At 42.3% G+C, this 22716-nt stretch overlaps 2 protein-coding genes across 5 annotated transcripts in view; one reads left to right on the top strand and one right to left on the bottom strand.

Annotated features, from left to right (window-relative positions):
- Positions 1-7899, bottom strand: part of abhd12 (abhydrolase domain containing 12, lysophospholipase) — a 177143-nt gene extending 169244 nt beyond the window's left edge. The window contains exon 1 of one of the 3 annotated variants that reach the window (XM_072265674.1): positions 7835-7899. The gene's annotated coding sequence lies outside the window, so the exon portion shown is untranslated. Of the gene's footprint in view, positions 1-3129; positions 3150-7828 lie in introns of those variants that run through there. The other 2 variants (XM_072265675.1, XM_072265676.1) reach the window with 2 other exon arrangements.
- The window catches only part of gins1 (GINS complex subunit 1 (Psf1 homolog)), a 37768-nt gene continuing 22592 nt past the window's right edge, over positions 7541-22716 (top strand). Inside the window, exon 1 of one of the 2 annotated variants that reach the window (XM_072265679.1) lies at positions 7541-7622. Coding sequence is in view for 1 of the 2 variants with exons in the window: in XM_072265677.1 (XP_072121778.1) it covers positions 8076-8150 (75 nt within the window). In the remaining variant the exon portion in view is untranslated. The other variant, XM_072265677.1, reaches the window with a different exon arrangement.

A 22716-nucleotide genomic window follows, 5' to 3' on the forward strand; every position in this document is an offset into this window, starting at 1 on the left:
AGTTCTGGATCCACAAAGCAATGTCCCCTTGGATCCCATGCCTCCTTACTTTCTCAATAAGCCTTGCATGGGGTACCTTATCAAATTGCCAAAGTCCTTTTCCGTAGTGAATACTGAAGCAAAGTATTCACTAAGTACCTCCGCTATCTCCTCCAGTTCTATACACATTTTTCCACTGTCACACATGATTGGTCCTATTCTCTCTGTGTCAAAAAGATCAAAGAAACATTTTAAGCAGCAGCCTTTTGACAGCGAACACATTCCATTGTGAAAAAGCAAGCATTCAAACTCTTCATTATTATCTTGGCATAACTGGTGAAATATTCTGCTATTTAACAGATTTGCTTTAATTTTGTTGAAAGCAGATATTAAAGGGTCATGCTTGAAAAAAGTCACTAGCTGAGGTTTTTGGCTGCGAGATGTTGACGATAAATTGCACAATGGATTGCAAACAGTCTTGGAATTTCTTTTTCCATAAATGCCACTAAACCAGCATGGTGACCTGTCATATATGGTGTGCCATCTGTTGCACAAAAAATCATGTCCCTAATCAGAAAACTTTTATCCTCAATATACATTTTGAGCTCATCGTAGATTGATTCTCTGTTGACATTTGTTTTTAACCCTTTACAAAAGAGAATCTCATCATAAACGTTTCCATTTTTGATAAACTGTACATATCCCATTAGCAATGCCTCGTTGTCTCTCACAGTTGACTTATCCAGTTGTATCCCAAGTTCTGCTTTTTGTAGCTCTGTGCTTACTTGATCCTCAATGTCTTCACTCATTTCATCAATACGACAAGCTACAGAGTTATTACTCAGAGGAACTGATTTTAAAATACTGGTATCCATTTTGAGAACAGTGGTGAGCACATTATTAATCTTTCACCACTTGTATGAGTCTTTCTGTACTTTGCTATCATTTTGGAAATGTTATGAGAAGCAATAAGACCACTATCAAGGTCATTTTTAGCTTTCTTGGCAAGTGCAACATTTTTCAAATGCTTCTTTCATCTTCTGGAACTGAGTAATACCATAAGTAGCTTTTCAGGGTGTCTTTTACAGAAGTGTTCCTGCAATCTTGACAGTTTCATTAGACAGTGCAGTATTACCAGTAAGACACATGGTATGTCACTGATCTGACAGGAAAGGAATAAAACCATACTCCAGGCATGTAACATCATATTGAAGCACTTTCTGTAGTTCCTTTTTCTTAGCGTGGTTAGAATTCAAGGCTTCACCACCTTCAGATTCACAGAGATTGAGCCATGCATATTTATACATCATTAAAGGGATTAAATTAAAATAAAAAATTAACACAAACCTGGAGTGCCTGTTGGATGTTGACAATGGCAGTATTTTAACATAGTCAGTCAGGTCTCATGCCTCAATTTAGGGTGCTGCTTAACGCCCCCACCCCCCAAGAATCTTGAATGGCCCCCGATGACTACTATTTCCCCTAGTGCTCCTTAGGACATGTAACCACCCCTGTTGGGAATCACTGATCTAACATATTTCAATTTATTTCTGAAGTGTTGCTTGATGGTGTGCAGGTTTGATTAAGCTTGGCTTAAAAAATCCTGAATTATGTAATGCCTGCTCTGCGACATTAATTGCCACTAAACACACTTTAAAATTGTACTTCCTTCCCCTGGTTACGTGTGTTCAGCCGAGACAAATCACGAGTTCCTGCCACTGAGCTTCAGAGGACCTTTTACCCAGTGCTCTTGTTAACCACCAATAGCTCCCCATTACAGTTAATAACTAATAACCCTTTACCTTGTTTATAAATACCCCAAGAATTTTACTCAACCTTATCTTAAAGCACACATCTATATGGGACACAACACCATTGTAGCATGTAGAAAAGTGCAAGATTAAATAGCTTTCCAAAATAACATCTAATTTCCAAACCTACAGTAAAGAACATTAGGCACAGTGATGATGCAGGACGTGCCCTCTTTTCATTACTACCATCAGGAAGGGGGTACAGAAGCCTGTAGGTACACACTCAACAATTCAGGAACAGTTTCTTTCCTTTTGCCATCCAATTTCTAGACCGACATTGAACCCATGAACACTACCTCACTACCTTTTATTTCTATTTTTGCATTACTTATTTAATTTAATATATATACTTACTGTAATTCACAATTTTTTTCTTTCTATTATATGTATTGCATTGTACTGCTGCCGCACAGTTAACAAATTTCACAACATATGCCTGTGATATTAAATCTGATTCTGATTCTGAGGCTACCTGGAGCTGAAAATATGAAACCCCCAAAATTATATCCAAATGGGTTGTGGTTTCTGCAGACACTTAATTGCTAATAGGTTGGTTACACCTTGCAAAGACAACCCTGATCAAACACTGCAATGCAAAACGATACTCAATTACTCCCCACAACTTGATAAGTGACTTTATGAGATGAAGTAACCTCTTTAATAGCACTGAACTGAATAACTAACTTTAAATTGATTTTAAATTGCTTTTCCAAACTGACCATATAAAAGGAAGAAATCTCACACGAGGCACTGAGATCAGTTGTATGGATGTTTTATCTTTTCACAGGGCGACCTACATTCCTGGATAAGGTTGGGGACTGAAAAGATGGTGTTAGGTAAAACAAAATGTAATCATTTCATAGGAAGAGTAAATTATTCTTGGAGAGTAGCCTGTGATCAGCGTTCTAGGAGGAACTTACTTGAAGGTGCAGAAGGCAGACAGCATTTCTGAATAGGCTCTAAAGTCCCTGTTTGCAGAACAGGTTACGATGTTTTCTAAATGATAACCAAATCTAATGTTGGACAAAGATGAGGAGCTGCGTGTCTGAGAATTAACTTTTATTTTGGATACTTGAAAGGAAATTTCTCAAAACTCCAGTTTTATATCTTAGCTTGCAATCTCCAGTCTTCTATCAGTAATCCCCCAATTCCTCAATGCCCTACATCATTCAACATCAATTTCAAGGCTTTTGGTCACAGGCCTGAACACCAGATTTACTTCTTAAATCAGCAACTTTTCATATCATGCTCCAAATGTGTGCTGTTTATCAAAACTTGCTTTTCCCAATCTACCCAGTTTCCTTATGTAGCCAATCCCCTGAAGGCCGACGAAACGCACCTGCAGCCTCGAACTCCACTCTGGGCTTGAAGGCCAGCGACATGGAAGTGTGATGAAGGACATCTGTGGATGTTGGGCTGGCAACAAAGAGCAGCGAGAATGAGGGCTTGTGGCCCACCGGGTCAGCTAGTCTCCCCAGGTCGGTTGGTCTTGGGATTGACGCCCATGTGAGCAGGAAACGGGGGGGGGGGGGGGGGGCGGTGACCTTATAGGATACAACTCAGCGAGTCCTGTGTTTGAGTTTAGAGTTTGGGGTCCTTCCATCGGCTAGTCATGGGAAGATCAAAGCCCGAATGTTGATCGGAAATTGAAGCCCAATTGACGAAGCCCTGATTCTATGAGTCGGAAGTCCAATGGGGAAGTCCGTGAGTCAACTGGAGGTTGGAGGCCCAGGTTGTCTGTGTGTGTGGGAGGGAGGAAAGGGGCTTGATTTACTGTTGTTGTTTTGTTGCTTGTGTTCTGTGTTGCTTCTGCTGGGCATTGTGGGAATGCTATGTTAGTGCCAGAATGTGTGGCGACACTTGTGGGCTACCCCCAGCACATCCTCAGGTTGCGTCAGACACATTTCACTGTATGTTTCGATGCACATGTGATAAATAAATGACTCTGAATCAGAATCCTTCATGTGTAGAACTCCTATAAGAGGTTTTGTTACACAACAGTACTGCACAACTGCAAGTAATTTACATTTGTAACTAGACACAATCCAAATGTAGATCACACTAATGAAAATTAAATTTTATTGTATTGTCTGACCAGGGAAGTACAACATATTTTGTTGGCAATAATACGAAGTATTTATTCAGGCATACAGCATACCATGATGTTTTCTGATTGGCCTTAAAATTTCTACTGTCCCCCTCAGAAGGGGACCTTACATCCTTAACCAACCTAACTAATCTCATTTACTAATGGAGTTGATTTTTAACTGCCCTCTAAGGTGGCCTCACAAACCACACACTGATTCTTGTTAAATTAGCAATTAAAGAGCAGCAGGACAATAATTTATCTTTTACAAAAAAAAAGATTCAAAAGCATCCTCAACCACCTAGGCAACAAATGCTGGTAATGCCAGTAATCCGTGCAATCCAAGAATTTAAAACTTATTGGCACCATATAACAAGTAAAAACTCAATTTTTTACTCCTGAAAAGACAACTCAACTAACACTAGCCACAGTTTATTCAAGTACTTATATTGATTAGGCAGTATTAAAATCTTCTAATCATAACAGCTACACCAGTGAACAACTTTGTTGCAATTCAGGTAAATGCATAAATTCACACCATTCCCATTGTTTTACAGTGATTTATTTGATATGATTAATTACTGAATATTTTTTGTTGCATGTTGCACCAACACCACAGCTCATTTCTAATACAAGTAAAAGTATATGGTGAATAAAGTTGATCCGTGATTATAAACATTTATCCATTTTTTCTTTCAAAGACAAAAGATTAAACTCAATATTAAAGAAAATAAAATTAAATATTGACATCTGTTTGTGTTAACCAATGCGTATGTAGTACAGTATTTCAATTCCCTACTCTACAGAAATAAACAAAAATCAGATTGGGAACTTATAAAGAAAATAAACTACAAAATACAATTGGTTTGTTTTAATTATCATGTTTGATTGCCCCAATTTTCGGTCCAAAGTACTGTGAAGGCAAAACTATTAACTCTCGTCATATAAACAATATTAACTCTCGTCATATAAACGATCACATTCTAACATTTTCTGCAGCAAGTTCGCCAGCATCGCTGATAACAGCACATCTCTTCCTGACAAACTGAATACATTCTATGCATGTTTTGAATAAAAGGAGATTGGAATAGCATTACCCACCCTGCCAGCTTCTAATGCATTTCAACCCACAGTCACCATTGAGCATGTAAGATCAGTCTCCTGGAGAGTGAATTTATGGAAAGCTGCTACTCTGGATGCTGTCCCTGACCATGTCCTAAGATCCCTGCAGATCAGTTGGCTGGGATATTCACAGACATTTTTAACCCCTTCATGCTACAATCTGAGCTTCCCAGCTGCCTTAAAATACTACTATCATCCCGACACTGAAGAAAGGCAAAATAATGTGCCTCAATGACTACTGCCAGTGGTTTTGACATCCACCAACATGAAGTACTTTCAGAACATGGTAATGGGGACATTAACTCTATTCTCCCTGAAAACAAGATCTACTGCATTCACCAACTGCCAAAAGAGGTGGACACCATTTCTCTCCCCCTACATTCATCACTGGAGCATCTGGACAGCTAAGTTAGACTATTGTTTATTGACTATAGCTCCACCTTCAATACTGTAATTCCAAGCAAACTCATCTCCAAACTCCTAGACCTGGAACTCAAGACTGTCCTTTGCAACCGAATCTTCGATTTCCTGACCAACAGAAGACAATTAGTAAAAATAGGCAGCAATATCTCTGCCACAATTATTCTCAACATTGGTGCCTGACAAGGCTGCATCTTTAGCCGCCAACTCTACCTCTATGCACTCACAATTGTGTGGCCAGATTCTGCTTTAATGCCAACTACAAGTTTGCAGGTGATAGCACCATAATGGGCCATATCTCACGTGATAATGAATCAGAATTCAGAAAGGAAATAGAGACCTAATGACATAGTGTCATGACAACAAACTTTTCTAAAACATTAGCGAGACAAGACTTCAGGAAGTGGGGCGGTGCACACTCTCTGGTTCACATGTACTGCTGTGGTTGAGAGAGTTGAGAGTTTCAAGTTCCCAGCAGTAAATGACACCAATAATCTGCCCTAGACCAATCACATGCTGTAGATGCAATGAGGCAAGAAACCAAAGTAGTGCCTCTACTTCCTCAAGAGGCTAGAGAAATTTGGCATGTCACCTTTGGGCCTCACTAATTTTAATGATGCACCATAAAAAGCATCCTATCCAACTTAGTATGTCAACCTCTCTACCTGTGTCTGCTGAAAACTGCAGAGGGTTGTTTACACAGCACATCACATCACAAAAACCTGCTTCCCCTCCAATGGTCTCTGTCTTTACTTCTTACCGCCTAATTAAAGCAACCAGCATAATCTCCTCTCTCCCATTGGGCAGAAGATACAAAAGCCTGAAAGCATGCTTAAGGACAGCTTCTATTCCACTGTAAAGACTATTCAACACTTCCCTAGAGTGAAGACACTGACTCTTGACCTCACAATCTATCTCATTCTGATCTTTCACCTTAGTACCTACCTGCACTGCACTTACTCTGTAACTGTAGCACTTTATTCTAAATCCTTGTGCTACACTATTGTGATGAATTGATTTGTATAAACAGTATGCAAGACAAGTTTTTCACTGTATCTCATTAAATGTGACGATAAGTCAATTCACTAAGATTAATCGTTATGACAGTGTGCACAGGGCATAGAAAGGACAATTTACCCATGATAGGGCATCCTGTTTCCTTTAGTTTAATTAGACCTTTCTGTTACACTGTGTTATGTTGGTTTATTATCATGGACACACATACCCAGGGTATTAGTGCCATGATAATTTGCTTTTTACAGCCACAGCACAAGTATCAATTACATAAATTAATATGAATTATGGATAGCTTAGACTACAAAACAAACACAAATAAACTTAACGACATTAGTATATTTTGGGGGAAAGATTGTCTGAGGTAGAATTTAAGACCGGTTCAAGTAAGCCCTCCGTTGGTCAGGATCGACCATGGATGTTGGGTTCAAGCTGCCTGCGTCTATATGCAAGCCAGGACAGTAAGATATGAAGAGCAAGCTGCTGGGTGTATCCAAAGTAACAACAGAGACTGATACTGTTTGGCACCAGCGGCGTCGCAGGAGTTGCCCGTCAGCGTTGAAATCAACGTAGGGACTCCAGCCCCCGATATTTTCCTCGGGGTTTATTCCTGAAGCCTTCTTCATGAGTAGATATAGTCGCAAGGCGGCGGAGGTTTGAAATCTTTGTTTTCCTTCTAGACGAGCTGCCAACCGCGGCTGACGAGCCCCATCTGCCCGAAGTGACTGGTCTTAAGGCGCCAGTAACCCATTTTTGCCCCTTCTCCTGTCAGTAGAAACGGTTTCGCCGGGCTTAGACACTAAGCCACACGTGAAGGCCAGGAGCTGGACTTGGTTATCAGGGGCTGTTTGAGCCGCACGGCACTGGGAGCATGTAATGGGTAAGGAGAGCTTATCCCCACTACTCCCCCACCCCCTCAGCTATGACAGCCTCAAGAACCTGATGGCAGTGAGGACATGCTGTTGCTCAACCTTAAAGGTATGGGTCACAGAATTTTGCTTATTTAGTGCATTTTAAATAGCATTGGTTTGTGAGGATCCCTTTAAGACTACTGTAATAAATTTGCACACCACCAGGACTGATCACGATGCATTTAAACAACCTGGAACCAATGTTCGCGAACGTGCATCTTACAACAGAGTGGCAGACGTCAACAAAAGAAGGACTGATGTGGTGAGGGGGTTTGAACGGTACGGACCCCGCACTCGGTGGGTCCTCGTTTGGGACGGAGAGTCAGCGCGCAGGCTCGCCATGAGGGAGGGGGGCCCATTTGAAAGTTCAAAAGAAAAGAGATCGAATCCCTAAGGAGGGGAGCAAGTTAGCCGTAGCCTGAAAGGGTGAAGTAAACAGCGCCTGCTAAACAATTTTAAATCGATAATAAATGAGAGAGCTGCACCTCTACCTCTTCTCGAGACAGTGTGGAAACATTGCCAGCCGTTTACAAACGGCACCCAGGCGGCAGCGACTTCCGGGGGGAGGGGAAGTGACGCGGCCGCCGGCGCGAGCGGCGCGCTGATTGGCCGGGAGGAGCCAAGGCGGCCGCGGTTGGTTTGGCGGGAGAGTCGGTTTCGCGGCCCTCGCTCGCCTGCGTCTGGCCGTGGGAGTTTGGGTTCACAGCCTCACCGCTCTCCATAAGCTGCTCGATGTTCTGTGAGAAAGCCGTAGAGCTGATCCAGGAGCTGCAGCGGGCGGCCGACGGACAACTCCCCGCTTTCAACGTGAGTATCGCAGAGTTCAAAGCCTTTCCGTCTTGTTTCGGACGAAAGCCCTCCTCAGCTGACGGTGCAAGTTGCTCATCCTCCAAGTTTCATTTCCAGTACACCAGTGTAAAGGAGAACGAAATAATTGTTACTCTGGACACGATGCCCCACATAAAACACGCAATAAGATAAAGAACGTAATGAAAACAATAAATATAAATACATAAGGTAGCTTGTATAAATTGGTTGCATGTGCATAAAATGACGCTAGGCACGGTACATAAGGTGACCGACAGAATATGATAAAGTACTGGTGGCGGGATGTGATAGTGCGTGGAGGTGTGTTGATCACCCGTACTGCTTGGGATAAGTAACTGTTGGCCCTGGCATGTATGGTACGTAGCTTCATCCATGATGGGATTGGGACAAACAGTCCATGAGCAGGGTAGGTGGATCCTTCATGATGTTACTGGCCTTTTTCCGGCACCTTCCCTTGATAGCGATTAGGTCAGTGCCGGCGATGCTTTGGGCAGCTTTGGCCACAGTGCAGATTCCGTACCATGCAGAGTGATGCAGTTTTGGCAGGATGCTCTCTACTGCGCATCTGTAGAATGACATGAGTATGGATGTGCAAGTCCAGCTCTCTTCAGCCTCCTCAGAAAGTAGCCGTGTTGGTGAGCTTCTTGATTATGTAATCCTTGTCAATAATGGCAGCAAAGTGTTTAATCTTTATCATGCTCTCGGTCCTCCCAAAGATGGATAGAGTGCAGAAGAGTACAGCTGCTGCAAGAAAATCCTGAGTGAACTGGTGTCATGTACATGTAGATTATACCAAACTAACAGAGGTATTTGACTAATGATAAAGAAGGAAGCAAATTTATAATAATTTGAGACAAATATTTAACTAAATAATCGATGAAGATTGAGATTATCTATGTTGCAGCTTGCATCTAAAACTACAGAGGGTGATCAACTAAGTAAATTCAAAGTTTAAGGCATGTTTGCAAAATGTTAACATTAGAAGTCTGAGCATTGATGTTTGAAGTTGTCTTTAGATATCCTTGCATGGTGAGTTGAATAAATAGCACAAAGTTCTTGCATTCCAGTGTACCAGTTTCAAGTTCCCCACTTTCAAGGACTCTTCATCTCATGTTCTTGATATTTACTGCTTATTTATTTATTATTATTATTTCTTTCTTTCTTTTTGTATTTGCACAGTTTGTCGTCTTTTGTACACTGATTGAACACCCAAGTTGGAGCAGACTACCATTATGGTTATAATTCTGTTATAGATTTATTGAGTATGCTTGCAAGAAAATGAATCTCAGAGTTGTACAATAAATTTACTTTGAACTTTGAAGTTCACTGTTGTCATAGGCATGCATACACAGATTATATATGCCATGAAACTTAGTTTTTGAGAGCAGCAGCACTCTACATTACAAGCATAAGTAATCATAAACTGAATGTGATGATACCTTACTTGCACGTGCACAAAGATAAACGGCAAAATATATGTAACTGCATGAGTGCAAGATTGAGAGGGGAAAAAGAAATATTGACCAAAGTAATGTACGTTTTGAATGTAACATTGAGGCCCCCTTGTGGGAAAAGGCGTTTAAGCAGGTTCTGATTATGTCTGAGCATTTCTCTCGCATTCTTGAAGACCATGCTAGGTTACACTTAACATATAACATACAACCATATAACAATTACAGCACGGAAACAGGCCATCTCGGCCCTTCTAGTCCGTGCCAAACTCTTACTGTCACCTAGTCCCACCGACCTGCACTCAGCCCATAACCCTCCATTCCTTTCCTGTCCATGTATCTCTACAATTTAACTTTAAATGACAATATCAAACCTGCCTCAATCACTTCTGTTGGAAGCTGGTTCCACACAGCTACCATTCTGAGTAAAGAAGTTGCCCCTCATGTTACCCCTAAACTTTTACCCTTTAACTCTCAACTCATGTCCGCTTGTTTGAATCTCCCCCACTCTCAATGGAGAAAGCCTATCCATGTCAACTCTATCCCCCTCATAATTTTAAATACCCCTATCAAGTCCCTCCTCAACCTTCTACGCTCCAAAGAATAAAGACCCAACTTGTTCAACCTTTCTCTGTAACTTCGGAGATGAAACCCAGGCAACTTTCTAGTAAATCTCCTCTGTACTCTATCAATTTTATTGACATCTTTTCTATAATTCTGTGACCAGAACTGTACACAGTACTCCAAATTTGGCCTTACCAATGCTTTATACAATTTCAACATTACATCCCAACTCCTATACTCAATGCTCTGATTTATAAAGGCCAGCATACCGAAAGCTTTCTTCACCACCCTATCCATATGAGATTCCACCTTCAGGGAGCTATGCACCATTATTCCTAGATCCCTCTGCTCTACTGCATTCTTCAGTGCCCTACCATTTACCATGTATATCCTATTTTGATTAGTCCGACCAAAATGTAGCACCTCACATTTATCAGCATTAAACTCCATCTGCCATCTTTCAGCCCACTCTTCTAAGTGGTCTCAATCTCTCTGCAAGCTTTGAAAACCTACTTCATTATCCACAACTCCACCCATCTTAGTATCATCTGCATACTTACTAATCCAATTTACCACCCCATCATCCAGATCATTAATATATCTGACAAACAACACTGGACCCAGTACAGATCCCCGAGGCATAGCAGGATGCCACAAATACCAGAGATAAATGTCCAGATAATCAATTTTATAATCAGGGATCCCCACCAACCAGGGTCATACACTTACCCCAAATCTATCAGGATCCTGAAGACGAACAACACCTTCTGTGCTTCTTGAACTAACCTGAAATTCCTAGTGCTACCTCACACTATGTGTATTTTCCTCTCTCAACTTGAACTAGTTTTATGCACTTACAGTAAATGTTAAAGCTAACTTGTGTCTATTGTTTTTCTAATGTACTGTGCTGATATTACCAAAAGCTATTTTCCATGCTGTTCACACCCTATGTATGCTAAAGACAATAGACATGCTCACGCATAGAAGCAGCACATGAAGCTATTATATTGAAACTCAGGTGCAAGTACCATCAATGAACATTGACTACTTTTAACCATGATGGCTTGAATTATGCAGTCACTAGCAAAATTTCAGCCCAGGCCAATAACCTCAAATAAATCCTTTATTTTGTATTTTGAAAATTTATGTAAATGAATTGCAATTCACAAATATTCAGAATTCCTCGTGTTTACGTTCACAAATATTCAATTAGGCTTTTGATGTAATTGCTAAGCCGTGTTTGTGGTTTGGATTCTTATTTTAAGAACTAGTGTGGATCATGCGCAATAGAGTGGTATAAAGTACTGCCAGGGAGTATGCAACTCAGGATTTTTATGTGAAGGAAAGAGGTGCTGCAGTGGAGCAAAAATTAAACTGCTGAAAGAGCGCAGTGGGTGAAACAGCTTCAGTGGAGGCAAAGGGTTGATAACCTACGTCAGGTCTCAGAGTGTAGAGGGATGACAGCTGGAGTTTAGAAGTGAGGAGAGCTGGTAAGTTCAAGTTTATTGTCATCTGACCGTATTTATACACAACCAAACAGAACAGCATTCCTCCAGAATACAGTGCACTCACAAAGCATATATCACACACAGCAGGTAAAACAAAATATTACCACAAACAAGTTAATAAAATATTCCGCAAAGTACATGTAGTGCGTAGCGCAGCAGCACAAGTAAACAGCTCACTGTCCTCGTGATGAGACCTCGCTGGTGGCAGGCTATTCATCAGTCTCACAGCCTGAGGGAGGAAGTTGTTAAAAAGTCTGGCAGTCCGAGTCCTGATGCCCCTGTACCTTCTTCCTGATGGTAGTGGGTCAAAGAGATTGTGGGATGGGTGGTAGGGATCCTCAACAACACTTCAGGTCCTTTGTATCCAATGCTTCTGGTAAATGTCACAAGTGGGGGAGGGAGATTTCTTGGCGTTTTTTTAACTATCCTCTATAGGGTCTTGCAGTCCGATGCCTTACAGCTTAGTACAACACAATGATGCAGCCAGTCAGGACATTTGTTGGTGTTCCTGTGGAAAGTTGTTAGAATGAGGGTGGGGAGCCTTACATTCCTCAATCAGACCCTGACCGGGTATGTTGTCTGACACCCCCCCCCCCCCCCCAAGCTTGCTTGGGGTTGTGCTGGCTAGGATCTTCCTCACCTTGGCTGTGGCTAGACAGGGTGCCTGTTCTTCAGGGTATGAGGGTTTTCCTCGATGCCATTGCATCAAGTCGTCCACAGAACAATTCAGCCTGTCAGAAAGGGAGATGTTGCTGTCACTGGCATGGAGGGTGGACTTGTAATCTGTTATGGTTTGTTTACTTTGCCACATGTGCTGCTTGTATCCCTGGTGTCAGAAAGGTGCCTGTGAATTTTTTTTATGAGTACTCTCATTTTGCCTTCCTGATGGCATATGAGATTGTGGCCCTTGCTGATCTTAGAATCATGTTATTCCCCAATCTGAAGGCAGCGTCCTGACAGTGCAGACACCTCTGCAGTCAACCATGGTTTCTGTAGTGCTTTTTTCTATATAGCCAGCTACTGATCCCTCATTTCATCAGTGACGTAATGATCGTGGATAGCTGCGTCCCTGAATATGCTGCAGTCCATGCTTTCAAGACAGCACTGAGGTGTAAATTAGTTTGGCTCGTTTAACCAGTGGTCTGTATGCAGGGAATAACAAAACGCGTATGTGGCCTGAGCATCCAAGATGAGGGTGGGGAGCAGACTTGTAGACTCAATGATCGTTAGTAAAGACCAGGTCTACTATATTCTTGCCCTGGTTGCAAAGCTGACATGTTGGGAGAACTTTGGCAGTTCTGTTTTTAAGTTGCCATGATTGAGTCACCAGCAGCCATGAAGAAGTCATCTTGGTGAGTGGCTTTGGGGTCGCAAATGGCGCCGTAAAGCTCCTGCTGCGCTTCCCCAGCACTAGCACCAAGTTGGGGGGATGTAAATAGCAACAATCACAATGACAGTGAACTCCCTCAGTAAGTAGAAGGACTTGCACTTCACCATTTTAAAAACTATCTGTGGTGAGCAGTGGGCTGTTACTGCTGAGGCATTCACACGCCAGCTCTTTTTGATGTAGACACACAGCCCACTTCTGCAGGTCTTACCTGAGATCACAGCGTTTCAAGGCCTAAGGAAGGCTAGAAGGCTGAGCCTGGAATGGTGTCCTGGAGCCACGTTTCTGTCAGGATGAGTATGCAGCAGTCCCTTGTCTCCTGCTAGTTCATAAGCAGACACAGGTAATCCAGTTTATTTTCTAGTGATCAGATGTTAGTGAGTAGAATCATCAGGAGAGCGGGCCTGCAGGGATCTGCTTTAAGTCTCATTCGAATACTTATACACTTTACACATCTCGTGCAACACTTCCGACGTCCGCTTCCCCGAGTAGCTGTGGTTGTCTGCGGTGCAGAGCGAGATCCCGCTCCGTGTGTTAGACCGTAACTGCCCAGCACCTTCACTATCCCACTTGCTAGCGAAGTAGACTTCCTGATTTTAGTGTTCTTTATAATCAGTAGTGACAGGTAAAAATGTAACAAAAGGGGAAAAAAGGCAGATGGTCCAGATAGTTTGGTAGGGAAAAACACAAAGCTAAAGACGAAGCCTGGTAGCTGAGAAGTAGAACCAGATAGGGAGGGATGATGAGCAGATGGAATCAGGTGGGGGGGAAGGGATGGGAAAGGCAAAGCAAAGAAGACAAAACCCAAGTAAATGGGCACAAGGAACCAGGTGGGGTAGGGTGAAAAATCGAGATAATCGGTGGGGGGAGGGCAGGGTGGTGAACACAGGGAGAGACCCTGGGTGAACTGATGAGAGTCAGAAGGTGTGCTGCCTGAAATTGGAAAATGTCATGATTCTGTCACTGGACCATAGGCTACCCAAGCAGAATATGGGGTGGTCTTCTAGTTTATATCTGGCTTCACTGTGGCTGTAGAGAAGGTGGAGGACAAACAGGTTAGTGTGTGAATGGGAAAGGGAGTTGAAATGGCATGCAAATGGAAATCTGATGCAGATAGCACAGGTTCTCTGAAAAATGGTTGCCTAATCTACACCTGTTCTCACCAATGTAGAGGCCACATGGCGAGCCCTTGTACAATGGAGCAGGTTGAGGGAGGTGCAGTGAATCTTTGCTTCACCTGGAGGGGCTGTTTATATCCCAGGATGATGATGATGAGAGAGAATGCAGGGACAAGTGTTGCAGCTCCTACAGTTGCAGGAGAAAGTGCCAGGTGACAGGGAGGTGTGGGCAGGAACAGATAAGCGAACCAAGAAGACGTGGAGCAAGTGGTCCCTGAAGAAAGGTGGGGAGAGGAGGAGGTGTGGCTGGTGTGGGATTGCATTGAGTTGGTAGAAGTGGTGAAGGATGATATGGTGGATGTGGGAGTCAATTGGATACGTGTCCTGCAGCTTCTGGGGACTCCAAGTGCAGGAGGTGGCATTGGCCAGAAGAACTAAAGCCTCAGCCTTAGAGCTTGAGAAGCATCTATAGCCACTGCCCTCTGTCCACAAAGCCTGAATATGTTATGGTTGGTACATTTCATGAGAAGCCTAAGAAGTAACAGAGAGGGACTGGGTAACTGCAGAATGGGATAAAAGGAACAGGCAGGTAATCAGGAGTCCCTTGAAGGTGCTTGCTCTCTAACATAGGGTTGTGAATGCTGACAAGTAAGAGGCATCCCAGGAAGTGCAGGTGGAAAAAATGCTTAAGTAATTTTATTGCATCTTGTCACAATTTTAATCAACTACCCCATTATAATGTGTTCAAATTTATGATGGAAGCCACTGAGAGACTAGCAATGCTAATTAAACACATTCACCCATGGTTGTGACATATTGCCTCAGATATGGATCACTCGATTCTTCAGTTTGTATTGTAGAGAAGCTTCGTTATCCAATCTGCTCCACTATGCTTTCCCAATTAGCTTGAACTTCCTGCCTGGTGTGCATTGCCACTGGCAATTGATTAATAAGGTAGAAAATTGCACAGGTCAGTCCTTAATATTGACTGACAAAATCATGGTAATAGCACAAGGTCACTGAAGTGGCACTTAAGATCATTGGAATCAGAATTGGGTATAATAGCATGAAATTTATTGTTTTGTGTCAGCAGTACATTGCAATACGTAATAATAAAAATTATAAATTGCAATAAGTATATATAAAAAAAGAAAATTAAATTAAATAAGTAGTGAAAAAAGAACAGAAGAAAATAGGTAGTGTTTATGGGTTCATTGTCCATTCAAAAATCTGATGGCAGAGGGGAAGAAACTGTTCCTGAAATGTTGAGTGTGTGTTTTCAGGCTCCTGAACCACCATCTTGATGATAGCAACGAGAAGACGACATGTCCTAGGCGATGAGGGTCCTTAATGATGGATGCCGTCTTTTTGAGGCATCACCTTTTGAAGGTGTCCTGGATGCTGGGGAAGCTGGTGCCCATGATAGAACTGGCAGAGTTTACAACTTTCTGTAGCTTTTTCTGATCCTGTGCAATGGCTCCTCCATACCAGACAATGATGCAACCGGATAGAATGTTCTCCATGGTCCATCTGCAGGAATTTACAAGTGTCTTTGGCAAGATACCAAATCTTCTCAAACTCCTCATGAAATATAGGCATTGTCGTGTCTTCTTTGTAATTGTATCAATATGCCTGGCCCAGGATATGGATGCTCAGAGATGTTGACATCCAGGAACTTGAAAATGCTCACTCTTTCCACTTCTTATCCTTTGATGAGGATGGGTGTGTATGCCGCGACTTCCCCTTCCTCAAAATGGATTAGTTAAACGTAAATGTTGGGCTAATGCTAAAAAATTATTGTGTTTTTCATCATTATCAATATAGATGAGGATGCCATCTTAATTCTTTGTCCAGAATGTTGAAGTCGCCTCAGTGGAATATTCAACAGTTCGTTAAATTATTTCAGAGCTGTTACCTCCACTTCATTACTTAAGTAACACACACAAAATGCTGGTGGAACGCAGCAGGCCAGGCAGCATCTATAGGAAGAAGTACAGTCGGCATTTCGGGTCGAGATCCTTCGTCAGGACTACCGGAAAAAAGAGATAGTAAGAGATTTGAAAGTGGGAGGGGGAGACCCGAAAAGATAGGAGAAGACTGGAGGGGGAGGGATGAAGTCGAGAGCTGGGAAATTGATTGGCGAAAGGGATACAAGGCTGGAGAATGGGGAGTATCATAGGACGGAAGGCCTTGGAAGAAGGAAAGGGGAGGGGAGCATCAGAGGAAGATGGAAAACAGGCAAGGAGTTATTGTGAGAGGGAAAGAGAGAATAATAAATAAATAACGGATTGGGTACGTGGGGGAGGTGGGGCATTAACGGAAGTTAGAGAAATCAATGTTCATGCCATCAGGTTGAAGGCTACCCAGATGGAATATAAGGTGTTGTTCCTCCAACCTGAGAGTGGCTTCATCTTTACAGTAGAGGAGGCCGTGAGTAGACATATCAGAATGGGAATGGGATGTGGAATTAAAATGTGTGGCCACTGGGAGATCCTGCTTTCTCTGGCGGACAGAGCGTAGGTGTTCAGCGAAACGGTCTCCCAGTCTGTGTCGGGTCTCACCAATATATAGAAGTCCACACCGGGAGCACCGGACACAGTATATCACACCAGCAGACTCACATGTGAAGTGTCGCCTCACCTGGAAGGACTGTTTGGGGCCTTGAATGGTGGTGAGGGAGGAAATGTAAGGGCAGAAAGTGGAGGGGAGGGAAAGATGTGCTTGGTGATGGGATCCTGTTAGAGATGGGAAGCAGGATCTCCCAGTGGCCACACATTTTAATTCCACGTCCCATTCCCATTCCGATATGTCAGTCCATGGCCTCCTCTACTGTCCAGATGAAGCCACACTCCGGTTGGAGGAACAACACCTTATATTCCGTCTGGGTAGCCTCCAACCTGATGGCATGAACATTGATTTCTCTAACTCCTGTTAATGCCCCTCCTCTCCTTCTTACCCCATCCATTTATTTATTATTCTCTCTTTCCCTCTCACAATAACTCCTTGCCTGTTCTCCATCTTCCTCTGATGCTCCCCTCCCCCTTTCTTCCAAGGCCTTCCGTCCAATGATACTCCCCATTCTCCAGCCTTGTATCCCTTTTGCCAATCAACTTCCCAGCTCTTCGCTTCATCCCTCCCCCTCCTGTCTTCTCCCATCATTTTGGGTCTCCCCCTCCCCCTCCCACTTTCAAATCTCTTACTCTCTCTTTTTTTCTGGTAGTCCTGATGAAGGGTCTTGACCTGAAACGTCAACTGTACTTCTTCCTGTGGATGCTGCCTGGCCTGCTGCGTTCCACCAACATTTTGTGTGTGTTGCTTGAATTTCCAGCATCTGCAGATTTTCTTGTGTTTACGTCATTACTTATGTGTATGGGTCACTCTGAAAAGAACTTTTATCAGTTTTAAATTTATTCTTGTTTAAACATCAGTATCTTCTACACTTCCAATTTAGAGCAATTTTCTGGACTTGCTTTAAAAAAAATTGTTGGGTCCTTCCTCTCGGGTCAGACATTTAATACTGTTATCAACCTGTGACTCATCTCATCACCTGCAGTCTACACTTGGATTATCTTTCTAGCAAGTATTCAAATGTAGTTTTTGTACAGAAGATGTGGTGTAATTGAAACTACAAATTATTTATGAGAAGTTGACATCACTGGCATTTATTGTCCATTTCTAATTGCTCCCAGCCAAGCAGGCAGCTGTAAATCGGCCACACTGGTGTTTCTACATTTACCCAAACATCAGATTGGGTAAGGATAGCAGATTTCCCTAAAAGCACTGGAAGGCAGATGGTTTTAATAATATTAGAAATGGAAGCAGGAATAGGATTTTGGACCCTCACATTTGCTCAGTCATTCAATAAAGTTATAATTGAATTTTACCTTATTGCCATTTTTCTACGACCGTTTATTATGTTACTATCTTGAAACCTAACTACCTCTGTCTTGCATACTGACTGAGCTTTGACATCCCATGTGTGTAGAGAATTCCAAGGCTTGCTACCTTCTAGGTGAAGAAATTGCTCATCTCAATCCTTAATGGCTGACTCATTATTTTAAGACTGATTCTTGTTCTAGTTTCCTCAGTTGGGAGAAATATTTCCCCAAAGTGTATCCTGTTAAGTTTCTTAAGATGTTTTGATGCAACCATTTCTCGCTTCACTCGACTTGAGAGATGATAGACTGAAACTGCTTATCTGTTATCATTGGGTGATTCAGCTACCCACCCCCCACCCCAAAATAAATCACAGGAATTAAACGAATTAACTTTCTTTGTATTAACTATCACAAATATATTTTTCCTGAGGGAGGAAGACCTGCACAGTGTTCTAGATGTATCAGACAATGGCCTTGTACAGTGCAAGTTTTACCGTTACACCCGCCCAGCATTAAACTCTGCTGCACCGTTTTCTCCCAACCCAAAAATGACCTGTTTACTGCTTTCCATTAATCAACTATTGTCCCAATTCATATATCATTTTTTTTAATACTGTTCTGTGTGGTGGTTGTCCGTTGTGTCTGATAATGACAGGAAACCTTTGCATGAGAGTTCATAAAGTGGAAAAGCTGTTGCACTGGGGCAGTTTCACTCTCTCGACCTCAGAAATCTGGGTCCAGTGGTATGAACAAGCATCACAAACAGGGGTCCTCCTTAGTTACAGTGGATGACCATGACAGCTTCTGTGCCTTGTCATGCCATTTACTCTTCGCGGACAGTTGCAATACTGCCTTGCCAGTCGTTAGATCTCACTGTAGTTCTTGTCTGCCAGAGCTGACCTTGTATGCTAGGACAGGCATGTCCCTGTCTCACTGGAGTGAGGCTGCCAGCCACCCTTACCCTGGTATAGCTTCCTTGTCGAAGAGGTGTACTGGTCTGTGTCTGCTGTTGTATGCAAACGGCTACTTGGTGCCACAGGTGAGAGCTGAGTGTGTGGTAGGGAGCAAAGGTGAGGGAGCAACCCTGGAATGTACATGTCATGCCCCTTCACTAGAAGGGCTACCTCTCCCTGGCCACCCCATGCACCCCAATGTTTTATATGGTACCTTATTAAACCTTCTGGAAGTCTAAATTCATGATATCAACTGTTTTCCCTTTGCCAAAAATAAATATGTTCACAGTTCAGTTTGCATCAGGACTAAAGAGGAGCAAGAAAGATTGTTTAATATGTAGCAGTACAAATGAGGCTAATCTGTAATACGTGAACCCACATTGGAAAGGGAAGATGAGTGGATGGAACTAGTTGGGGGAGAATATGGAAGCCGTGAACAAGGGAACATAGTGTTTGGTCTCTCTGTAGCACTGAAGAAGCAGAGAACGGAGATGTCAGTGTGGGAGTAAGAAGCAGAGTTAAGGCAACTTGAAGCTTGAGTTAACAGACAATATATTTGATGCGTGTGATGTGCTCTCCTCTACGTTGATGATACCAAACAAAGACTTGACAACTATATTGTGGAGCACCTGCACTTGTGTGCAATGACTCTTGAGCTTCCAGTTGCATGGCACTTTGACTTTCCTTCCCATTCCCACCGTCTTCACCATTTGTTCATTTTGCCCATACCCTCTTCCCAGCTAGTTCCATCTGTCCAATTTCCCCTCCTTTCTATTGCTATATACTAACAATCTTTCCTGTTCTTCCTCAGCCTAAAGCAGAGCCTTAACTTGAAATGTCACCTTACAATTACAGCCTCCACAGATGCTGCTTGACTTATTAAGTTCTTCGAGTCTTGTCCCTTTTGTTTCAGATTCCAACATCTACAATCTTGTCTGTCTTTACAGATCTATGTTGTCTTGCACAATCCTATTTTCTAAGAATGTGTCCTGTAGTTTCACCATTACTAAGATTAACTTCTTCATTTTGAATTCTAGATTGATTTAATTATTTGAATTTAAATGCCCCAGTTGCCATGGTTCAACTAGTGTCTCTGGATCAATGGTTCAGAAATCTAACTGCTGGTTTAGTAACATAACAACTACTGCCTAATGTTGTTATTTTGTATGGCCATCCGTACTGAGACTTTTGATTTGGTGTTCCAGTTACAAGTGTACCAAAGGGTTTGTTTCTGCACCCTACAACTTGAGTTGAAAGCATAGAATTAAAACTGTTGGATTTTGTTGAGGGTAGGTGGCTGAATAATTGTCATATGATTGCAAAAGTGTCTGAAAACACCAAGATGCTAAACAAAAATAGTTTCAGGAAAAAGATTCTGCCCCTCTTCATTTCAATCACTTAATTACAATTTCATTAGTGATCTGGTTAACTGGAAAGCAAAATTTTCCTAGTGTAATCATAATGTTATAGTACTTGGCCACTGGAGTCATCCTTTGGAAAGCCCAACTAAAATGCTAACTTTGAAGCTTCCTTCTTCTGAAATTTTCTCCTTGTTCTATGATTTTATTGCCTTTTAGTATTTCAATCAGTTACTGTTTAAAAGGATCACAATGACCACCATGTTCGCCTGCTTCAAGACTGATTTTTCTAACCAGTATTTTGGTTGACATTGAGGTTTCAATGATTTTTCCAAATGTATGTTAGATTAGCTTATGAGGACACTCAGTCTGTTGTTTATTGTCATTTAGAAATGCATGCTTTAAACAATGATACAATGTTCCTCCAGAATGATATCACAAGAAACACAGGACAAACCAAGACTAAAACTGACAAAACCACATAATTAAAACATCTGGTTACAACAGTGCAAAGCAATACCGTAAGTTGATAAAGAGCAGACCATGGGCATGGTTAAAAAAAAATCTCAAAGTCCCGATAGCCTCATCATCTCACGCAGACAGTAGAAGGGAGAGATTCTCCCTGCCATGAGCCTCCAAGCGCCGCAAGCTTGCCGATGCAGCACCATTGGAAGCACCCGACTGCAGCGGACTCTGAGTCCATCTGAAAACTTCGAGCCTCCGACCAGCCCTTTGACACCGAACACCATCCTCTGCTGAGCACTTCAACCCCACCCCAGCCACTGAGCAACAAGCAAAGCCAAGAACTCGGGGCCTTCTCCTCCGGAGATTTCAGACCACACAGTAGCAGCAGCAGTGAAGCAGGCATTTCAGAAGTTTCACCAGATGTTCCTCTGTGTTCTCACGTCTGTCTCCATCAAATCAGGATTGGCATGGCATCCTACTTGACAAATAAGACATCACCACCGGAGTGGCCACTGCAAACTGCATCGCGCCGCCATCTTCTCCTCTCCTCTTATTACTGTTATGTACAGTTTCTGTGTTTATTGTTCATGAAATTCCATCCTAAAATATTGTTACATAATTGGATAATTTCCTATCCATTCCCCCACACCCCAACAGAACCACTAGCCACTGACTACATTGTAGGTCACCTCATTCTCACTTACTATAAAATATTTCTTGCTGCCTTCCGTCTTATGAGAATTATTGCTGTTGATCAGTAATGTCTAAACGTCTTGAATTTTTTTAAAAATCTCTGACCTTTTGAGGCCAGGGAGCAACTCACAGACACTACCTCATACCCTACCCCTTTTATGAGGACCCCACTCCTGACCATCAGAAGACTATCACTGACCTCATCCACTCTGGAGAGCTTGACAGAAAACCCTGCCACCAAACTCATAGTTCCCTTACCCAGTACTGCTCGTTTCTACCTCCTACCCAAGATCCACAAACCAGACTGTCCAGGTAGGCTTATTGTTTCTGCCTACTCCTGTCTGCATACCTCGACTCCATTCTATCCCCCTTGGTTCATACCCTTCCCACCTATATCCGCGACACTTCTCATGCCCTCGATCTCCTCAGTAACTTTCAATTCCTTTGCCCTGACTGCCTCATCTTCACCTTGGGTGTTAGAAACTGTTCTGCAACATGAGCCTTCAAGCACCGCAAACTTGCCGATGCAGCATCATTGGAAGCACCCGACCGCAGCGGACTCTGAGTCCGTCCAAAAACTTTTGCAATGAGACAGGAGAGGATGTAAAAATTATAAAAGAAAATTTGAACTGTAAGTCATGGAAAGAAGATTTCAAAATCCTTTAACTCTAAATACCATGCAATGTAGGTGAAATTACAGTTAACAAATGCTTGACAGAAGATTGATAATTTAATATATGATTAATTACTAAGTGAATGATAAATAGCCCTTATGAGAAATGTAGCTGACTGTTTTACATTTGAACTTTACAGATGCAGGAATTTAGTTCATGCTTAATTGTTATTTCCCGTGGTTTATCTTTCTTTTCTACAAAATTCAATATTCTGGTGTTTCAAGCATGTTTTTTTTTAAAGAAAAATACTTTATGTACTTGAAACACACAATCAGGGGTGTATCCAAGGTAGTATAGCTTTAATTCCAACTGCTGAGTTTGAGAAATCTAAGCTCTGTGTAAAGGAAATTCGAAAAGAATGTGAGGAGGAAGAAGTGGAAGACAGTGCTGAAGGGATTAGGGTAGTGGAGGAGAGAAGCTGGAAGAAAAGCACCACAGTACAAGTCTGGTCAGCTACCGTCCTAGTGCAGTGAATTCTTTGTATATCTTCAGCGTT

This window comes from Mobula birostris, chromosome 8 (genome assembly GCF_030028105.1).
Source record: "Mobula birostris isolate sMobBir1 chromosome 8, sMobBir1.hap1, whole genome shotgun sequence".
Taxonomy (NCBI): domain Eukaryota; kingdom Metazoa; phylum Chordata; class Chondrichthyes; order Myliobatiformes; family Myliobatidae; genus Mobula; species Mobula birostris.